The sequence below is a fragment of the Tamandua tetradactyla genome, chromosome 8 (genome assembly GCF_023851605.1).
Source record: "Tamandua tetradactyla isolate mTamTet1 chromosome 8, mTamTet1.pri, whole genome shotgun sequence".
NCBI lineage: Eukaryota > Metazoa > Chordata > Mammalia > Pilosa > Myrmecophagidae > Tamandua > Tamandua tetradactyla.
In genome coordinates, this window is record NC_135334.1 from 48356125 (window position 1) to 48378280 (window position 22156).

Genomic DNA, 22156 nt, shown 5'->3' on the forward strand with positions numbered 1-22156 from the left:
CATATGTGGGGAAGGGAAAAGGTGGAGAGAAAGAGAGGGGAAGGAAGAGAGAAGACAGTGATGTCCTTTTATGTCCAAAATCCATGAGCTAGGAGAAAAATAAATCCTTTTGTTACTAACTCAAACATACTGGACTTTAAATCTGGGATGAAGGGAGAACAGAAAAAGAAAAAAAAAAGGAAAGGGAAAAAGCATCCCTGATTCCAGTCAGACGGCACAACCCTTGAGTTCGTTGTCTCAACTTGAATAATACTGGATAATAGTGATTTGCACCAGTGAGAGACTGTGATGGACTGTGCTGCACATTATTACACAAGCACATAAAGTGCTACTTTATTAAAAGGAAAAATTGCCCCAAAGATGATAGTGTTGCTGGCACACTGCCTACAAAATGTTGTTCATTTTAATACCCAGGCTCTATACTCAAAGATATCATTAGCCTAAATTAAGTTCACATTTAAAGGAACTCACTTTTTGAAGATGATATTGAAAACCTGAATGCACACAGGGGAAGTTTTTGGCAGCTCCCTTATCAAAGTGATAATAATCTTTACGGTCTCGCCTCTGTGGGTTTCCCTTGACAATTCTGTGACCTGGGAAAAGAAGTATTTAATATTCAATCTATAGAATGCATGTACAGAATGTAAATATTAAAAAGTCATTGCAATTTAATAAACCTCAATGAAACAAAACTGCAGGTGTTTGGTATGTGATTAATAATTGTTGCAATATGTTTGGAGAATTTTTCTTCTTGGTTAATTGTTATTCCTAGATAATAGGCAAATCTCTCTCAAGGGAGAATCAAAGCTCGAGTCGTGGTTCAAAGACTTGATTCAAAGAAACCAAGCAGTGGTTCTTGATCTTGGGGGTGGGAAGAGACGTCACAGGTTACATTGAGAGTCTGATGAAAGTTACAGAATTTCTTCCCCCCACCCCATATTCACTTATGCATATCCCACAACAATTTTGTTGTATATTATGCACCCATTTTCAGGAGGATTCAAGAAACCTTAGTAGCCTGCTGGTGGAGTGCCCCACCCATTCTGGTTAAAGGATTCCAGAGCACAGTCTCTCAAAACTTTGTTCATAAACTAGGAAAGCAGAGAAGAGGAAAGCAAAGGAGAAGACACAGACAACAGGGAAGATAGTGTTGGGGGAGAGAGGAGGAAGTCACACAAGTCAGAACTGATAGGGAATCTAACTTTATTTATATTTGAAGGGTTCAGAGAAAGCCCTAAGGTTCTCAATCTAGAACAATGTTCTAGCAATATAATGAATGCATGAATATGCTTCTATTCCAAACTCCCCAACTAAATTTAATGTTCCTTGGATGAGACAGGACTCAGAACAGGTTTTTGGAATAAATATCATTCAATGATCAGGGATTTTTCAAAAGGGTAAGAATTAGAAGAGGTCAGTGTATTTGGAAGCGTTGATTTATTTGTTTTGCTCCTATTTCCGATAGTTTAAATTTAACTTAAGCCACTTTTTGTTTGAATCTAGAATGTATGGCAGGAAAGGGTACTGACATAGGAACAAAGGGAAAGTGGTTCCTCCACAGGGGTTGAGAATATTTCGTGGAGATGATTTGCTGCTTCAGATTAAACTTACAGATATCAGAGGGGGACTGCTGCATTCAGGAGAAAATCAGCAGGCAGGAAAGGAGTGGAGCTCTCAGGCTGCCCCACGAATGATGAGAGAAAGGATGGGAGGCTTGAGACAGACAACACATGATGTTGGGGTAAGGGGGGATGAGGACGGGGTGGCAGCAGATGGTCTCAGCCCAGGAACTGCAATCCCAAAGGCTAGGTGAACAACCCCCCAAGTGCCACCTAAGGTCAAATTCATTTCATCTAAGATTCCTACTGTGCTTCCCCCATCCAACACCAACTCCTCCTCAGCTTCCTACCTCTGTTACTGGACTTGCCACCTGTGGGTTGCTAACCTCACAGTGACCTTTCACTTCTCCTTGATCCACTCTAATGGGCTGATCACTTTCCGTGTGTCGACACCAGTAATGTCTCTATTACTATTATTTATACAGCGCTTAAGAGCACAAGATTTGGAATCAGACAGACCCCAGTCCTATGCCTCTTGAAGCATGTGTCATCTGAAGCAAGTTAATTAAATTCTTGAAGATCTTTCCCCATCACTGACTGGGACTGAGTCCAACTTTAGTCAATGGGTTGTGAAGATTTAATGAGATAATGCAGAGGAAGCACTTAGCACAGGGCCTGTGATCAAGACAATTAAAAAAAAATAAAAAGGCAGCGGTTTGTTCCTCTGTTCAGGCCCATTTGACATTCTGCTCAAATTATTCCAGTGGCATTTTATTAGTCTTCCCACCTCCCCCTGTAAAACATTCAACAGGAAATGATCAGAGTAATTTGACACTGTTCTGATGACAATTCCCTTTCAAGGGCTTCAGTGGCCCAGAGAAAAAAGTCCCCAGTGCCTTGGCATATTTAATAAAGTTCTCCCTCATCAAACCCCAACCTCCATTTGAAGCCACAACTTCTGCTCCCTCCAGCTAAACATGAACTATCACAAGTTCCTAAAAATCTGCCCCTCACTTCCTATCACTGTTCCTTTGCTCCTTCTTATCCTTATGCCTAGGAAACCGCGCCCGCCCCGGCCCCCATCGTCCTCTCCACTGACCCAAATCCTGCCCCAGAGACTGATTATCACTCCCGCCATGAATTGTCCCTGGATCCCCACTGGAAATCATATTCCTTTCATCCAACTCTGGATGGCAATCCCCGGCAAGTTGCTCTACCTCCCTGCAGCCCCAGGGTGATGAGAGGATTAAAATGAGAGCATGAAGGTAAAGGGCCTGGCAGAGTGAGTGCTCCACAGACATCATCTGGTAGGTTTAACAGGCACAGTGGAGGGAGCAGCTGCTCAGTGGACAGAAAGTACAGTTCTGTTCAGCTCGGGAGAGATGTGCTGGGGCTACCCCAGAGAACAATCAAGCGCAGCCTTTAACACCCAGTGAGTGCTCAGTATGGGTTAGCTATGACAAAAATAGTTCAGTATTATTACAGCACTCATCTCATTCTACCAGGCAGTGTAGTTATCTGCATAGGATTTGTCTGGACCCTAAATCGAAATTATTTGAGAACAAGAGCGCTGTTTTATTTATCTTTGTTTCCTCCGGGGAGGTCACGCCCTGCTGGGTACATGACAGGCCCCTTATAAGGGTGGACTGAATGCCCGAGCGGGCCAAAGAGACGTGATTTGAAATGCAACATAGGTCATGGCCACGGTCACAGAGCAGGTCTGGAAGGCAGCAGAAGGGCAGGTGCAGCTGGACAGGACTCTCTGAGCCATGCTATTTGGGAGCAGACTGCATGGGTGTTGGAGGGGCTCTTTCAACTAAAATAAACATCCTAGGAAGTATGTAGGGATGGGTGGGGATCCGAGGTTAAGTCTGGGGAAAATATTAAAATCAGAATAAAACAGTGAGAACAGCAATATCTTCCTTAGGACACTAGGTGTTCTTCATTGCCTCTGCGCGCTAGCATTTCACGTGATGGTAAGGAACAAGACTGCACTCTTCTGTTTAAACCCAGCATCACCTGTGTCTGGGAAATCAGCAGGACTGATTTGTCACATCTTGTTTTAATAGTTTATTTACTCATCTGCCTCGTTCTAGGCTTCATTTTCAACAAGAAGGTGCTTGGCACATACTACATGCTTACATACTCATTATTAATGAGAGAGGAGTAATATGAATTTATTCCTAGCATCAGTACAGTAAAATGTCTCCTCTTTGCGTAAGGACAAGTTAAATAAACTGGAAGATTTGTGGGAAGTATGTAATAATTTTAACATATCTAAATTTCTAAACTTGAACTTCACATGCTTCTATAAGAACAAGATAATCTTTAGTGATAATACATTTGAAACATATAGTTGTAGTGTGAGCCTCATTAGCACGTTATCAACATCTTGGTGGTCACAGGACAAAATTCTGAGGGCTCAACAAAGACTTATTGTGTGAATAAAAATGTTTCAAGTTACAGGGCGGGCAATGGTGGTTCAGTGGCAGACTTCTTGCCTGTCATGCTGGAGACCCAGGTTTGTTTCCTGGTGACTGCTCATGCAAAAAAAAAAAAAAGAAATTTAAAGTTATAGATACAGATTTTCCAAATTCTTGAATTTAAGCATATGGTGTAACGTTCAAGTTCCAGATTCAGATGAAAGAGTCAGGCAGCAGCTCCTACAAATCTCAGGGCCTCATAAAAGGATAAAGGCCCCAAGAGTGCTCAGAAAAGCATTTCTTGAGTAAATTCACAAAGATGTGCCTAGAGTCTAGAGCTTTAAATTGTGCTATTGATACAATCCCATTCAAAATGTTGAACTAAAGGACTACTCTCTCTAAGAGACAGAAGTAAATTTTAATACAATGCCCTACTTTAATTTTCCTACAGGAACTGCTTCTCTTTTCCTTGTGGCAATTTAAATTTTGTTTTAGAACAAAGCATAAGTTTAAAACATCAATTCCATTATCTTCGCTTTGGAATTGAAAGTGCTAGAGGTGTACAAAAATGGATAAAGAATATGAAGCATGCAATTGCCATTTCCAATAGGCACACTATTAAAAAAAAGACTGTTAAACTGATATTGATAACTCATATTTCATAAAGTGTAATATATGAAGATGGAACAAGTCATGCAAGAAATGGCAGTTTTAGAATCAGTGATTGATGCAAGGTTGTTTGGACACAAAGGCACAAAAGTGCAGGAGCAAATAAATCAGAGCAAGTTAAAAGCACTAAAGCCACGGGCTAAAAGATGTTCTGAAAGTTTTGCTTATTTTGAGAAAATAGGATGCCTATTTCAAAGATCTGACTCAAATAAAAGGAGTTGAAAAAGCAGTGTTTTCATTTCAACTCTTATTTTTAAAATGCCAGACTATCAGCTTCTTAATTAAGAAATCAATTACTGATGAGGTCTTAATTAGGAAGTCTTTTAACTCTCAGCCAAGGGAATAGTTTTCAAAGAAAGGAGTAAGTAAAATATTCATTCCAACTGTCATGGAAATCAACTAACTTTTTAAATATATGTAAATTATAAATTTATGTGTATATATATATATATATATACACATAATGAAAAATTAATCATACTATACCTTTTCTTCTAGTTTTTGTGAGAGAAAAAGCATGACACCATCAAATGCTTTTGCTTTGTTGGAAAGTTCACTATGACTATAAAGCAAAGTGATTCTCAGTCTTCTAGATGCTAAATCTGGAACAAATGTCACATGATACTGGTATAGCTGCCAGTCCTGGGGCAAATCTAAGTTAAAGAGATTTGTGACCAGTTTCACAGGTATTCCACTGGAACCTAAAGAAAACAAATGACAAAAATATATATTGTTTTTACAAAGATCACATTTAATATTACGTTGTTAAAAAATCTGTATTTGAACATGTATAGTAGCAGTTGTAAAGCAAGGATACTAGTTCAGTGATGCAAAACAAGCTCTACAGACTGCTGTCCCATAACCTTATGGAGTCCTGAAAGCACACCATGGCAAGTCAAAAAGGGATCATGTATGAAGCAAAATCTCAGAAAAGCCTAAGAGCAGACATTGACACTCTGGGAGACCCTGGGAGAAGAGAAGCATCTGAATTCAGCTCTTCCCAGGCTTCTTCTAAAACTTGTCTTCCAGCTTTAATTCTCTGCAGTACAAATCTGCTTGAGCAATAACTTCAGATACTGCTCTGATTATAAAGAAACTACCCAGTTCTTACCACAAATGCCATTCCCAACCTTTTATAAATCCAGATAATCAGAAGTTACCCACACTTCGGAAAATTCTAAAAATCTTCCACGAGGGCAATAGACTGCTCTGCATGTCCTAGAGAAGGCCCTCTGAGATCAAGGGAAGGGCTGGGAAGACAGGAAGGCATTATATCTTCCCTATGTGGAAACAGAGAGGTCTTATCCAGGCTTCTGTTTTCAGCAGGCACACGCAGGCCACGTGTGCTTCCAGGGATTCCATTCCACTAAAGAATTTTTTATTCACATCTTAAAAGTCTCCAGGAGGAAATCAGAGTTGGGCTAGTGTTCAGGATGGTGCACACTCTGCCCTGGGGCCGAATCTAGGAGAGTACAAAGGAGGTACTTTTCACCTCTCCTCACAGGAAATCAACCAGTTTTTGTCTTCTAGGAAATAATTTTATCAAACAGACACAACTTTGCTTTTCTCATGAAGGGAGTGGAAACATGAGCCCCCAAGGTGGTGAAGGGAAAAAGTATCATGTGTGACACATAGACCAACAGAACTGAATTGAGAGTTCAGAAATAAACCCTTGCAACCATGGCCAATTGATTTTCAACAACAGTGCCAAGCCCACTCAATAGGGAAAGAACAGTCGCTTCACAAAGTTACCATGAACGCTGGATAACCACATGCAAAGAATGAAAATGTGTTCCCACCTCACACCATATACAAAAATTAACTCAAAATGGATTATTGACCTAATTATGAGACCCAAAACTACAAAAATCTTAGAAGAAAACATAGGGAAATATCTCAAGACTTTTTATTAGTCATTGGAGTCTTAGACTTTACAACAAAAGCACCAGTAGCAAAATAAAAAATGGATAAACTGAATTTCATCAAAGTTAAAAACTTTGATACATCAAAGGGCTTTATCGTAAAAGCAGAAATACAGCCTACAAAATGAGAGGACATATTTGGTAATCACATATCTGATAAGGGTTAATATCTCAAGTAGATGAAGAACTGCTACAATTTAACAAAAGGCAACACAATTTTAAAATGGGCAAAAGACTTAAATAGATATTTCTCCAAAGAAGATACACAAATGACCAATAAGTATATGAAAGACATGCAACATCACTAGCCATTAGGGAAATGCAAATCCCAATCACAATGAGATACCATTTCACACCCACTAGAACAGTGACTATAAAAAATACAGTCACACTGTGGTCAGTTCTAGTGGGTACTCTTTCCATGTGACCCAGCAATTTCACTTCTAGGTTAAAAACCCAAAGAATTGAAAGCAGGGTATTTGTACACCCATGTTCCACAGTGGCACTATTCACAATTGCCAAAAGATGGAAGCAACCAAAGTGTCCATCAACAGATGAATGGATATACAAAATGTGGTATATACACATGTGCTGGTTTGAAATGATGTATGTACCCTAGAAAAGCCATGTTTTAATCCTAATCCCATTTTGTAAAGGCAGCGTTTCTTCTAACCACTATTCAATATTGTATGTTTGAAACTGTAATTAGACCATCTTCCCGGAGATGTGGTTGTTAAGCTAGATTAAGTGGAGGCATGTCTCCACCCATTTGGGTGGGTCTTGATTAGTTTCTGGAGTCCTATAAGAGAAGAAACATTTTGGAGAATGAAGGAGACTCAGAGAGAGCAGAGCAGAACGACATAGCCACGAGAAGCAGAGTCCACCAGCTAGCAACCTTTGGCGATGAAGAAGGAAAATGACTCCTGGGGAGCTTCACGAAACAGGAAGCCAGGAGAAAAAGCTAGTAAATGATGCCGTGTTTGCCATGTGCCATTCCAGATGAGAGAGAAACTCTGACATGTGCCCTTTCACTTGAGAGAGAAACCCTGAACTTCATCAGCCTTCTTGAACCAAGATATCTTTCCCTGGATGCCTTAGATTGGACATTTCTATAGACTTGCTTTAATTGGGACATCTTCTCAGCCTTAGAACTGTAAACTAGCAACTTACTAAATTCCCCTTTTTAAAAGCCATTCTGTTTCCAGTATAGTGCATTCCGGCAGCTAGCGAACTAGAACAACACACAATGGAATATTTTTCAGCTGTAAAAAAAGAATGAAGTTCTGATACATGTGACAACATGAATGAACCTTGAAGACATCATGTTGAGTGAAATAATCCAGACACAAAAGGACAGATGTTGTATGAATTCACTTATACGAAATAATTAGAATGTTCCCATCTATAGGGCTAGAAACTTGAATATAGATTACCAAGGGCTGGGCTGGGGGGAGAAAAGGGGGAATTAATGCTTACTGGTACAGAGTTTCTGTTTGGGGAGACAGAATAGTTTTGGTGACAGATGATGGATGGTGATGCTGGTAGCACAACATGGTGAATGTAATTAACACCACTGAATTGTATATTTGAATGTGGTTAAAAGGGGAAAGTTTAGGTTGTATTTATGTTATCAGAATACAGATTTTAAAAAACCATATACCTGTACATCACAAACAGTTAACCCGAAAGTAAACTATGGACTACAGTTAGCAGTGTAATTATACTATTGTCTCATCAATTATAACAAAAGCACCACACTAATGCAAAGTGTTAATAATATGGAAAACTGTGCATGTGGGAGGTAATATGGGAACTCTGTACTATCCGCATGATTTCTGTATAAATCTGCAACTTCTCATTTTTAAAAAAGTATCCTATACACCTTGGCATTTCTCCAACACTGACATGTGGTATATATCTGGCAGCAGCAAGCAATCATTATGCTATTTTAACTAAAGAAAAGCTTTCCTTTACGTTCCCAGATGCTGAAAAAATAGCAACACTTTTCAGCTGTTCATATTAATAGAGAAAGAAAATTTCATTACAGAATGTCAGAACCGGCCAGACCTTCAGAGATAACCTCCACTGGTGTTTTCAAACTGTAGCCACAGTCCATGAGTGCTACAGTCATGAGATTAGGTGGATTGAACCAGCATTTTTAATGAAAGACGAGATTCAATAAAAGGGACCGGAGTTCCTTGCATGTCACAAGGGTAAGCACTGTTTCATGAAACGTCTGTTTCCATTGTGTGTATGTGTGTGTATGTTTGTGTGTGTGCATGTGCACTGAATAATAATATATCTATTTCTTATATTAGTGCATGGTTAAAAAAAGTCTGAAAAACACTGACCTGTATTACTAAGTCTTAACTTTCTGGAAGGAGTCACAAAACCTTTTACACCTACTACCCAGAAAATGCACATACCCACAATTCTGTGTGCAATTTCAGGGGTGAGACTGAACTCCAGAGAAAAAAAATTCCTGAAGGAAGCCATTATTATTCTCCATCTATGAAAAGCATCGGGAAAGAGATGAAGTGTCCTTTTTGAAACCCACTACAGGTATAAGGAGAAATTCCTTTCTACAAGTGGGATGTAATTTGGGTAAAAATGTTATTATTTTTATAAATGAAAGAGAAAATTAAGGCTAAAAACGATAAAATTCCTAGGCTATGCCTCGAACACAGCAGGTGTTCAATAAACAACTGTTAAATGATACATTGTCTATTTTAGATCTAAAAGTTAAAAATCCTTAAGCAAGATTTCGTAACGTTAAAAAAAGTAGATAAGGTGAAGTCTGGGTACCTGTTTTACAGTCTCTCACATGTGTCAATTTCTCTCTGGTACAGATATCCAAGTCCACGAAGTCTCGTCTGATTTTCCAACCTCTTTCCATGAAGGTACGTCCTGCATCACCACAAGACATGCCATCTTCACCTAGAATAGGAAGAGAAATCAGTAATATGTAACATTTTGTCCTATCACTATTATTTACAATTAATTACTAGGTCAAAAATGTATCTCTAAGCAAAATTCAGATTTTTTGTTGTTGTTTTTGTTTTTAAATAAAACTTGCCCACATTGCTGAAAATAAAATCTGACTGACTATACAGAAGTCCTCAGGCATACAATTAAAAACAGTTAAGGAAGCATGAAATGTTTTGTTAAAAATAGAAGATCTTGAGTTTATTACACATCCTACAAAATTATGGACTGTTCTGATTGTCCTCTTGGCTAAGGAAAAAGCTCTGTCTCCCTATGTCCCGTTCTACATCCATTTATAGAGGGCAGCTCTTTCTCCCACAGCTCTTGCATATCACACCTACTTCTGCACGGGGAAGGGCCAGATCCCTCATTTTCTCAAAGAAAGGAGGAGAAATTGTCCAGAGCAATGCCATCAGTTTTTGATGCTAGAGCATATCCCTTGGGAATGAAAGCCAGTGTCTCACCTCAGAGCATATCACTTATTGTTAGCTCCTAGAACACACAAAACTAAAATCTGTTTCCGAGTGAACATTTTCTGTTTAAACCAAGTACAAGAAGATGGTAATTTTTTTTTTTTTTTAAACATGGGCAGGCACCGGGAATCGAACCCGGGTCCTCTGGCATGGCAGGCAAGCATTCTTGCCTGCTGAGCCACCGTGGCCTGCCCGGTAATTTTTTTTAATACATCTTCTGGCACTATGAAGATAACTTAAAAATATAAAGAATATTACTGCAAAACAATATGGCTAATAGTTTGGCAAAACTCTGAGACTCCAACTTGATCACTATCCTTTGATAAACTCACTACAGGCATCAACTCCAAATGCTCAAAACTGCTTTCTCAGTGTGCTTTTTCCTGAGTATCCCAGGAAAATCACATCCCTTATTAAATTTTTAAAAATTATATTGTCCTCATAAGATTGCCCATATCATTCACTGCTCTTGACTTCAAAAGATGTTGGGCTGTTTCTAAAAATTCCATCTCCTCTTAAAGAATGAAGGGCATCAACCACTTCGTATTCACAAGAATGTGCAACAGATGTGGAGGGGAATTACCAAAGGGAAGCTGAAATAATGGCTGAATGACAACAGCAGTCCTGGCCCTAATGTACTGCCTCTCAGAGTGGGTCGTCGGTGGGGACCACATTCACTAGTGTGAATTCAAATCACAGGCTGTACATGAGTATAGCGGGAGAACCCCCAGTGAGGAGGACAGGCAGCAGAGTCAGGCACGAGATAGATACTGATGGCCCTCAGAATCTGGGAACCTAACTGCTTAGAGATTACCTCGTTGTTAGAAATCAATCACGTGATGGTCAGAACAAAGGAGATGGCTAACAGGTTTTACTGGACCTGCCAATTTGCACTGTGTGAGAGCAGGTACTTGGAGGAAAATGTTGACAAGTATCCTTAGATAAAATCTGGCTTTGCAGGGAAGAGAGCTACCATGAAAACAGCAATGTCTACCATGGGTGGGGAAGGAAGAGGAGAGCATCAGCTGGAACATGAGGTTTCTATCAACCCTGCAAGGCAGGAGCTTTGACATTACTATAACATAGAGCATTTTTAAATAATTTTTTTCAACATTCTTCATTAAACAGATGGAACTAGATAAATGGCTTCCTAATATCTGTGGATTCCCATCTGCCAGGCACTGTCAGGAAATTCAGCAGTAGACTATATGTTAGGGAGTCTCAAAAGAAACACAACAAAAGGGGCTCATTTGAGGAAAGGAAAGTGGGACGGTTCCGAAGTTATGCTGCTATAAGACTTAGTAGTCAGTTCAGATTGAACAGAAATGAGTGGGACAGAGTTGCACTTACATTTCTGTGAAGTGCTGCTTGTTCCCACGTAGCCACTGCTAACGGATGCTTTGCTGCCATTCAGGTCAAGAGGTGTTGGCTAAAATGGGCAACAACAGCAAAAAAGGTTTTCTTCATATTTAAGATGTTATGTCATGAATCAAAAGGCTATGCACAAGATAAGAGCAGTACTGAGTCATAAGGTATTGGAGTGCCACGAGCTAGGAAAAGAAAGTGTTAGCAGGTAAAACCCTTGTTGTTCTAAGACAAAAGAGAAGGACAAGCTATAGATTGTCCCATTCGTCAGACTTTGATTTTAGCATGGACCACGTGCCAGTTTAGAACCTGGAGGTGTTAAGAGATGAAAAGGGGATCCTGGCACTCGGGCATCAGGCAGGAACCAGTCAGCTCAGGGACTGATGATTGTGGACTTCCAGCTTCAATGGCCCACGGGCCATGGGGCCTCTGAAGTGAACATATTTGTAACAAGGAAATAAAGGAAGCCCAGACAACCTCAGATGACAAGTCTCCCTTAATAAATTGGGCCAAAATCAGTTCACAAAAGCGGTAAAGGGAACCATTAATGTTTTCTCTTTTCACAGTAACTTCCCTTTGTTCAAGAGGGTATTACATCTTGGTCTGCCAAAATGTGAACTAAGTCAAGAAAAAAACACTTTATGAGAGCAAAGACACAATGACCACCAGACTATTACTTTCTGGTCGAGGAAGCTGCTCCAAATAGTAAGAGTGTGTAGTTGAGTGTGTAACACACTCCAAAGGTTGCTTATCTCAGGTCAAGCCAACCTAGTTGCCTAAATCCAGCAAACAACCCAACCCCACCACGATCCCTCAAGAATCTGAACCACATCTATGTTTGAGGTTCCATATATATTTTTTTTAGATTAATTAGCCAGACAAAATCGTATTAGATTATATGTTATATAACAGTACTACTTTGGGAAGTCCATAATTCTTACAAGGCAACTTCAAACCAAATCGAGTAATTAAAACTCAGAAAGTAGGAGACAATGACAAAATTGCCTTCAATTTTCAGTCCTCTTCACTGGCTGCTGTACTACATTACTATCTTACAAAAGATGCCTAAAAAGTGAAAATGGGACACTCCTAAGACCCAAACTTTAGAGAGAGGCTAACGCACTACTTTCTAGCAAAGAAAAAAAGATGCATGTAGAGCAAGGCATTGCCCAGGCTGGGAATGAAGGTAGGAGAGACTAAGCAAAGTTAACCAAGTGTCACACTCTACACACCGAAAGCGAGTTCTGGGCGTGCCCCACTTCCGTGGCGCTGGGGCTACGGGCGATGCCTCGTGCTCTCACGCGGGCCCGCCCGCTCATGGCTCAGATGAGTCCAGAGTGACTCCAGGAACCCAAATTTCTCAGTTGAGGGTATTTGTTTTTGGAGTCCAGATGGCTAGACTGTGAAGAGCTGCTGGGTCTCCGACCGCCCGTGGTGGAAGAGGGTGGAAGCGCAGCCGCGGCGTGGGCGGAGGGGGCGCGCACAGCCCCGAGAGCCTGCGAGGGGTCGCGGCAGGGTCCCGCAACGCACCCGCAGTGTGTGCCAGCGGTTAGCGATCGCGGGCGGGCCCGGCCTGGGCGTGCCTCTGAGAGCGCGGCCGGCCTGCCAGAAGTTTCTACGAACCCACTCCGGGCCTCCGCCCCGCGCGATGTTTCCTCGGCGTCGCGGGCCCAGGTCCTCGCCGGGCCTCCCGTACCCAGCGCAGACTGTGGACCGAGGGCTGCCGCGCGCTACCCAGTCTCCAGTGTGCCGGGGATCTTCTCTTGGTTAAGTGACATGCTTCTCTGATTGACTTTGACCTCTCCATACACAGCCCAGATTCAGAGCAACAAGGTTTAAGTGGGAATTCTGAGAGTCGTTCCTTGACCTGGGGTGGGGGTGGGGGTAGGGTGGGGATGGGGAGTTAGACTATTTATTCTTAAATTTCATCTTCAAGGAGCATTTTCGTTTTCATAAGAGTGTGTCTGGTGTGACAACCCATGACAAGTAGGGACAAACGGAAAAGAATGTGGAACCCAAGCAAATAGTTCCCAAAGTGTGATTTCCCAGTCCCCTCAAACTTTTAACTTGCTAAAACTTACTTAAAATGAAAATCCAAACTGACTTTAAATGGAGAGTGTGGTAAGTAGCAGTTACCAATTATTGAACCTTTTTTAGGTCAAGATATATTTTTACTAGCTTCAGAGCAACCCTGTAAGGTTATTTTTACTTCTGATTTGAGAATGAGGACTGACAGAAAAGTGCTGGCATTTAAACACAGCCTGAGCTCTCAGGTCTTCTAATAATATACATATTATTTTTATTTATATTAAATTTTACGTAATATTTTATATAAATATAACTGAGGTGAGCTAGGACATATACCCAAGAATTGGTGAGCTGGATGTAGTGGGTTGAATTGTGTCCCCATGAAAGACAAATCTAAGTTCTGACCTCCAGTACCTGTGACTGTGACCCTATTTGGAAATAGAGTCAAGTTAAGGATCTTGACTTGAGATCATCCTGAATTTAGGGTGGGCCCTACTTCTTAGTGACTGAGGTTTTTACAAGAGGGAGAAGAGGGATTTGAGATGCAGAGATACAGGGAAGAAGGCTGTGTGATGAGGGGGCAGAGATTGGAGTTACAGAGTCCCAGGCCAAAGAATACGAAAAATTTCCAAAAGCCAACAAAAGCTAGAGAGATGGGCACAGAATGGTGTCTCCCTCAACACCTCCAGGAGGAACCCACCCTGCCAACAACTTTGATTTTGGACTTTGTCCTCCACAACTTTGAGATACATTTCTGCTGTTTTAAGGCATGTAGTAGGTGGTAATTTGCTACAGCAGCCCTAGAAAATTGAGAGGCAGGCTCAGAGGGTTCCTTCGAAGAACTACCAGGCGCTGTGCAGTCCACACTCACACCAGCATGCAAGAGACTTCCCATTCCCTCCCATTGTCCCCCACATTTGGTGTTCTATAGTTTTCTAGTTTTTGCCTATGCTTGTGAGGTAGTATCATATGTTATTTTTTCAGTGGGCATGGACATGAAGCACCTCTACATATATATGTGATAGCTCTGGAGTTCTTCATTGTGTGAATTGCCTGTTTACATCTGCTGCCCATTTTTAAATGTTGTTTTCCCTTTTTTCTATTCTTTGTGACATGGAAGAATTTCTTATTTTTTTTCTAACATTGCAAATATCTTCTCACAATCCATCCTCTGTTAATTTTTACTACGAAGGCTTTCACAAACCAAAATCTTTAATTTTGATGTATTCAGATGCATCCATTTTTATTTTATGGTTTGTGCTTTTTGAGTCTTTTTAAATGAAAACCATCACTGCCCTAAGTTTTGAGGCATATTATGTGTCATTTTATTTTATTGGTTTTATAAGCTTACTGTTCACATTAAATATTTTATATCCTTCAGGCTATATATAGTGAGGTAAGGATCCAACTTTATCTCCATCTATTGAGCTGTTTTTCCCTATCATCTATTAAACACTCTACAGTTTCTCTAATAGTTTGTTAAGCCACCTCCAGCATGTATCATATTCCCATATATACGTAGATCTGATTCTGTGCCTTCCAATTGTATTCTGTTTATCTATGTCTAGTCTACACTATTACTTTATTTCTTTGTAGTATTCATAAAATCTAGTGGGGCAAATCCTCCCTTTTTTAAAAAAATATTTTTATTGAGAAATCTTCACATGCATACAGTCCATACATGGTGTACAATAAATGGCTCACAATACATCACATAGTTGTGTATTAATAACTATGATCATTTTTAGAACATTTGCATCACTCCAGAAAAAAAAGAAAAAGAAAAAAGCTCATGCATCCCCTATCCTTTACCCCTTCCACTCATTGACTACCATTATTTCAATCTACCCAATTTTTTACCCTTTTTCCCCCATTAATCATTTATTTTTTATCCGTATTTTTTTTACTCATCTATCCATATCCTGGATAAAAGGAGCACAGATACAAGGCTTTCACAATCACACAGTCACATTGTAGAAGCTATATCATTATACAATGACTTTCAAGAATCGAGGTTACTGGAACACAGCCAGCAATTTCAGGTACTTCCCTCCAGCCACTCCAGTACACCAAACTATAAAAGGATATCTATATAATACATAAGAATAACCTACAGGATAACCTCTCACTCTGTTTTAAATCTCTCAGCCACTGAAACTTTAATCATATTTCTCTCTTCCCCCTTTAGGTCAAGAAGGCTTTCTCACACCCATGATGCCAGGTGCCTGTGAATCCCAGGAATTCTGTCCTCTGTTGCCAGGGAGATTTACACCTCAGGGAGTCATGTCCCATGTTTGGGGAAAGGCAGTGAGTTCACCTGCTGAGTTGGCTTAGAGAGACCACATCTGAGCAACAAAAGAGGTCTCTGGGGGTGACTCTTAAGCATAATTGTCAGTTGGCTTAGTCTATCCTTTAGCAGGAATAAATTTCATAGAGGCAGATCCCAAGATCGAGGGCTCGGCCTATTGATTTGGTTGTCCCCACTGCTTGTGAGAATATCAAGAAAGTTGAATATTTCCTCCTTTCTCCCCAGTCCCCCCAAGGGGACTTTGCAAATAGTTTTTTATGCTCTGTCCAAATTACTCTGGGATATATTGGGGCATCACATTAACCTGGACAAACCAACAAGATTTCACACCCTATTCAAGATTCCATGTATTTATGTTGTTCAGTTAAACCGACCATACACGTTAAATTAGGTAATGTGCTGCCCAATGCACTATATCTCTCCCTTTGGTCTCACATAGAAGTTGAAATTTGAAACTATGAAGTCCTCCTCTTTGGTCTTTTCTTTCAATTTATTTATTAATAACTTTATTTTTCCATATTAATTCTTTTTTATTTATTTATTTTTTTATTAATTAACGGAAGAAAGAAAAAAAAGAAATTAACCCAACATTTAGAAATCATACCATTCTACATATGCAATCAGTAATTCTTAACATCATCACATAGATGCATGATCATCGTTTCTTAGTACATTTGCATCGGTTTAGAAGAACTAGCAACACAACAGAAAAAGATATAGAATGTTAATATAGAGAAAAAAAATAAAAGCAATAATAATAGTAAAAACAAAAAAACAAACAAACAAAAATAACCAGACAGACAAAAACAAACAAAAAACAAAACAACAGCAACAGCAACAAAAAAAACCTATAGCTCAGATGCAGCTTCATTCAGTGTTTTAACATGATTGCTTTACAATTAGGTATTATTGTGTTGTCCATTTTAGAGTTTTTGTATCTAGTCCTGCTACGCAGTCTGTATCCCTTCAGCTCCAATTACCCATTATCTTACCCTGTTTCTAACTCCTGCTGGACTCTGTTACCAATGTCCATATTAATTCTTAAATAAATTTGTCAACTTTCTTTAAAAATCCTATTTAAATGTTAATTGATAGTGTTTTGAATATAGAAGTTAATTTGGAAAGAACTATCATCTTTACAAGGTTAGATTTCTCCATTTATTCAAGTTTTTCTTTAAGTCCTTTAAGAAACTTAGTGTTTTTTTTTCATAAAATTCTCATGAATTTTTAAGTTAATTTCTGGAAATTTTATACTTTTTGTTATTGTAAACTTTATCTTGTTTTCATTGTATTTCCTAATTGGTTATTATTAGTGTAGACACATGATATTGATTTTCTAACCTGATGTTGCTTATCAAGCTTTCTGACCTCCTTGGTTCTTATAGCTTGTCTCTCAATTTCATTGAGTTTGTATGTAGATAATTAAATCATCTTCAAATAAAAAGACAATTTTGTCTTATCCCTTTGTGTCTTATTCTTTTCATTGCTTTTTCTTGTCTTGTGTGTGGGTCCAGCTTTCCAATACAATGTTGAAGGTTGCTGTGATAACTGGCATCCTTGTCTTCTTCCTGGTTTTAAGGAGACTATCTCTGAAGTGTCTCTGTTCTGTGTGAGGCTTGCTGTGTAATCGTACAGTTTGTAGTCTTTATTATTTTATGGATACTCCCCTCTATTCCTAGTTTTCCAAGATTATTTTAACCATAAATATGTGTAGAACTTTATTAAATACTACTCTGTATCTGAAAGCCTAATGCCAACATTATGAATATGTACAGGCTGCTCATCAGAGTGTTGTTTGTGGTGCCAGGTAGTAGGGGCAGCCATGTGCCCATCAGAAGGGGCAACCGTAGGTAGAACGTGGTAGAAGCATAAAGTGGAATATTTGACAACAGTCAGGAGCAATGGCCTAGAGATATATTCAGTAAGATAAATCTTCAACTCATTGTATTAAGTGAGTGAAAAAAGTTAAGAAACGGATTGAGATCAATGCTATGGCATGATATCACCTATGTTAACTTTTAAAACATTAGGGATACATGTATATGACTGCAATTTTTTTCAAGTAAACATGTATATCAAGGGATATATAACAGGCATGATAAAATGAGGACATATATGAAGGAGTGAAATGAGAGTGGGGACGTGGGGAGTGTAGGGTGAAAGCTAAAATACAATACAATACAGTACAATACAAAGATCCAGGAGAATTATGTACAATGAATTGAAGAATATGATTAATTCAACTTTCTCCACCTAAGACCCAAAAATGAAATAAATAGAACAGCTAATATTTATTGCAAGGCTCTGTGGATGATACTGTTGTCCCCATTTCACAGACGAAAGAATTGAAGCTTAGGAAGCCTAAGCGACTCACCCAAGGTCTCACAGTTTGTGTGGCAGAGGTGGAAGTCCAACTCAGGTCTGTTTACCTGTAAATTCCATGCAAGATCCACTCATCTCCCTGCAGCCTATTCATTTTCACCCAAGCTGGTGATCCGCCTTACTTTAGGGATAGCCTTTACTGGAGAAAAAAGTCCAAATCCTATGTAATATGTCATGCCTTGTCTTCTGTTTGTTGCCCATCAGAATACTCTTATGTTCACCTGGGAAATCATGAACCCTGAGGGCTGGCAAGAGCAAGAGGTGATGATGGCCTTGGGCAAAGATGGCCAGTCTTGGATTTGATCAGTGAAGCCACTCTAATGAATAATAAATGCACGTCTTTGAAAATGAATGAGTCTGAAAGCTGTGGGGAATCATGAGCTAGTATGCTAAGAGGAGGAACATAGGGAAAATGGTATCTGAACAAGGAATTTACTCTTGAAAATCCATGCTTTGTTTCTGAATATAAGAATAATCTTTATCCCATGTTTTCCAAATTTACCTCCCTTATTGACGTGATGATAGCACTACAGAGTGACAAGAAAGTCTGAGAACAAAAGTAAATGACTTCAAACAGTCAAATCTTACAGTTTCCCAAAACCCAAGTCCTTCTTATAAAAACAGAAATATTGATTATTTTTAATCACTATCTGCATTTTTAAACTCCCTGCTATGGTAACTGTATTAATCAGGATTCTCTAGGGAAACAAAACCAACAGAGATATCTGTAAATATGAGATTTATATAAAAGTGTCTCACACAATTGTGGGGATGCATAAGTCAAAATTTCGAAGGGCAGGCCACAAGCTGACAGTTTCGATGATGGTCTTAATGAGTCCCTCAGGAGAGGCTGGCTAGCTGAAGCAGAGAGATTCTCTCTCCTGACTTCTGCCTTAAAGCCCTCAGTTGATTACATTCAATGCTATTAATTGCAAAAGACATTCCCTTTGGCCTACTGCAGATATAATCAGTCATGGATGCAGTCAATGTGCTGATGATTTAATAAACCAGCCTCAAAATGCCCTTGCAGTGATGGCTAGGCCAGTGCTTGCTTGACCAGACAACTGGGCACCATCACCTGGTCAAGCTGACACATGAACCTAAACCATAACAGTACCTATAATAAGTAGCATATAAATCAGTTACATTCCTACTCTACATAGGAATTTTTAAATGCATTTATATTTTCATTATAATAGCAAGGCAGCACAGAATGGTTATAAGTATACATGGGCTTTATCATCAGACAGACCAGAATTTATATCCCAACCCCATCATCTCTTAGCTTTCTGATTCAAGAAAACTTACTTAATCTCATTTAGCCTCAGTTTCTTCAACTTTGAAATGGGGATAAAGCTATTCCAGGATTTCTTAACCTTGGCACTATTGACATTTAGAGGTGGATAGTTCTGTATTGTAGGAGGCTGCCCTGTTCATCATAATGTGCTTAGCAGCCCCCATGACCTCTACACAGTAGATGCCAATATCACCTCCTCTAGTTAAGGAAAAAAAAATGTTTCTAGACATTGCCAACAGTTCCTTGGAATGCAAAATTGTTTGTGATTGAGAATTACTGAGATGGCTACCACTCAGGGTTGTTTGAAATAATGATAATGATGCTTAGTGCAATGTTGTCATATAATAAAAATTGGATAATTATAGTTATTATTATCATAAGGGTTATGATGGACACGTTTTACAAAAATAAATTTAATACAATATAATTTTTACCATATATCATACTTTTTAACTTGTGTCACATCACTCCATGCACATGGATCAGTTCATGATAAAGGTAGTCATCAACACCTCTTGTGTTGTGCCCCCTTCACATTTTTCTCAGACCACCTTTTGGTCCACAGCCATTGCTGTGATCACGGCTGCCCACAATGTGACCCGACCACACCTTGTCTCTGCTGCACCCAACATCTCTCACTTTCTGTCCCAGAGCTTCTATGCTGCCACAAAAATGCGGGAATCCCTCAGCCATTTTGGTACAAGAGCAAACCTCAAAAGGCAAGGGACAGAGAGATGGTGGTTACATTCGCCCCTCTTCCGTTCATTGGACACACAATTCTATCATACATTCTGTGGCTTCACAAAGGGGCCCTAGTAGAACCAGGGGCCAGATGCCACCATGGTGATCAGCTAATTAATGCATCCTGGGGTTGACCTTTCTCCTTCCCTACTTCACTCGTCCCAGCCCCTCTCTCCTATTTCTTATCATCACTCCCCAAAATAAATAACCTGTTTGCAAGCCCTTATCTCAGGTTCTCCTTGGGAGGGTGAAAGAGTGAAAGAGAGCAAGATAGCATAGTTCTTATAAGAGAATATAGTATTCAATCTATTTAAATGTATTCCAGGCCTACTGTGGGCCCAAACATTGGTATCTGACTTTTGTCAGTGAAGGAAATCACAATTCAAAGATTTACCCAAATTCATCCTTCAAGTTAGCTGTAAAATCAATTTTTCAGTCATTTGGCTCTGTGGCTGTAACTTAACTTTATAAATGGTTTTTATTAGGAAAACCTTGTAGATAATGAAAACCTTCGAGCACAGACATGTCCCCTTTGGCTAATTTGTTTGGTTTGGCATTCATGGTGCCTGTCAGTACAAAATTAATTCCCCAGGTACAGGTGTGCATGACTGAAACACCTGTGGAATTACTGCATCAATGGTGCTGTCATTTCTGGGGTTTTTTCAATAAAACTTGTTGGGTTAATTTTGAACGGTCTCTTTTTAAAAAAACTCTTCATTTTGAAATACATTGCATTTGCAGAAAAGTTGCAAGAATAGCACAAAGAACTCCCATAAACCTTTCACCAAGATTCACCAACTAACATTTTGCCATATTTGCTTTATTATTTTCTCTCTTAACATGTAAATTTTCCTGTGAATCATTTTCAAACAAGTTGTAGACATAATGCTGCTTGACACCAAAACACATAAATGTGTATTGCTTAAGGAGAACATTTGCCATCCTCTTACATGACTATGGAAATGTAAAGTAGATAAAAGAAAATTGTCTAAACTATTATTGTATCAGTTTTCTGTGGCTGTATCACTCCAATCTTTGCCTTCCTCTTCCCAAGGCCTTCTCCTCTACGTGTGTGTTTTCTTCTGCCTCTTACAAAGATACTTATTATTGGATTTGGGGCCCAGTAGGGTAATCCAGGATGATCTCATCTCAAGATCCTTAAATTAATTACATCTGCAAAAGCCCTTTATCCAACTAAGGTAATATTCATGAATCCCAGGAGTTTGGATGTGGACATATCTTTTTTGGAAGCTATCATTTAATCCACTACAATGGTGCATAATTAAATTTTACCAATTATTTCAAAATGTCCTTTAAAGCACTTTTTTTCTGGTCCAGAACACTGTTAGCTCAGGTTGATGCCTTGCATATACACATGTCTCCTTAATCTGGAACATGAACAGCTTCTTTTTAAAATCATGAATTAAAGAGTTCTTAAGAGATGGATATAAAAAAATAGCAACTGCCCATTACCGTTATCAGAGAGCACAGAAAACTCTGTCTTAATACATCCTCTATACTTTTGTTCATTTTATACACACTTTAGGTCATACATTTATAGACAAAAATGTCAGCTTTTGATTCTTTAAGTCTACTTGGGACAGTATTATTATTATACTTGGGACAGTATTACTATTGCGAGCAAAGACACTGATGCCAGACACCTGAATTCCAAACCCAGCTCAGCCACTTACTAGCTTTGAAACCATGGACAAGATCCTTAACTTCTCTGTACCTTGACTCCCTCAACTGTAAAATAGAATTATAATAGCATCAACCTCACAGTATTGTTGTGGAATTTAAATAAATAAATTCATACCCAATGCCAAGCATCTAGTAACTGCTCAATGCTAGTTAGCGTTTCTTTATAATATTATATTGACTCTTTTGAAGGTTGGCAGAATGCTTTTCGAAATAAATACTTCCTTTCTCTTTGAGTCTTTAACAGTAATATTTGGATTACGTTGTATTTGTACACCTTAGAGTTTTTAACTGCTTTTTTAA

The 22156-nt window shown here is 39.2% G+C and overlaps 1 protein-coding gene across 2 annotated transcripts in view; it reads right to left on the minus strand.

Annotated features, from left to right (window-relative positions):
* Positions 1-22156, minus strand: part of PIWIL4 (piwi like RNA-mediated gene silencing 4) — a 69277-nt gene that overhangs the window by 30807 nt on the left and 16314 nt on the right. The window contains exons 1-5 of one of the 2 annotated variants that reach the window (XM_077113230.1): positions 12629-12846; positions 11382-11460; positions 9379-9510; positions 5138-5352; positions 472-593 (exon numbers count right to left, since the gene is read on the minus strand). In XM_077113230.1, coding sequence (XP_076969345.1) covers positions 472-593; positions 5138-5352; positions 9379-9510; positions 11382-11460; positions 12629-12715 — 635 coding nt within the window. In that variant the 5' untranslated portion in view covers positions 12716-12846. Of the gene's footprint in view, positions 1-471; positions 594-5137; positions 5353-9378; positions 9511-11381; positions 11461-12628; positions 12847-22156 lie in introns of those variants that run through there. The other variant, XM_077113232.1, reaches the window with a different exon arrangement.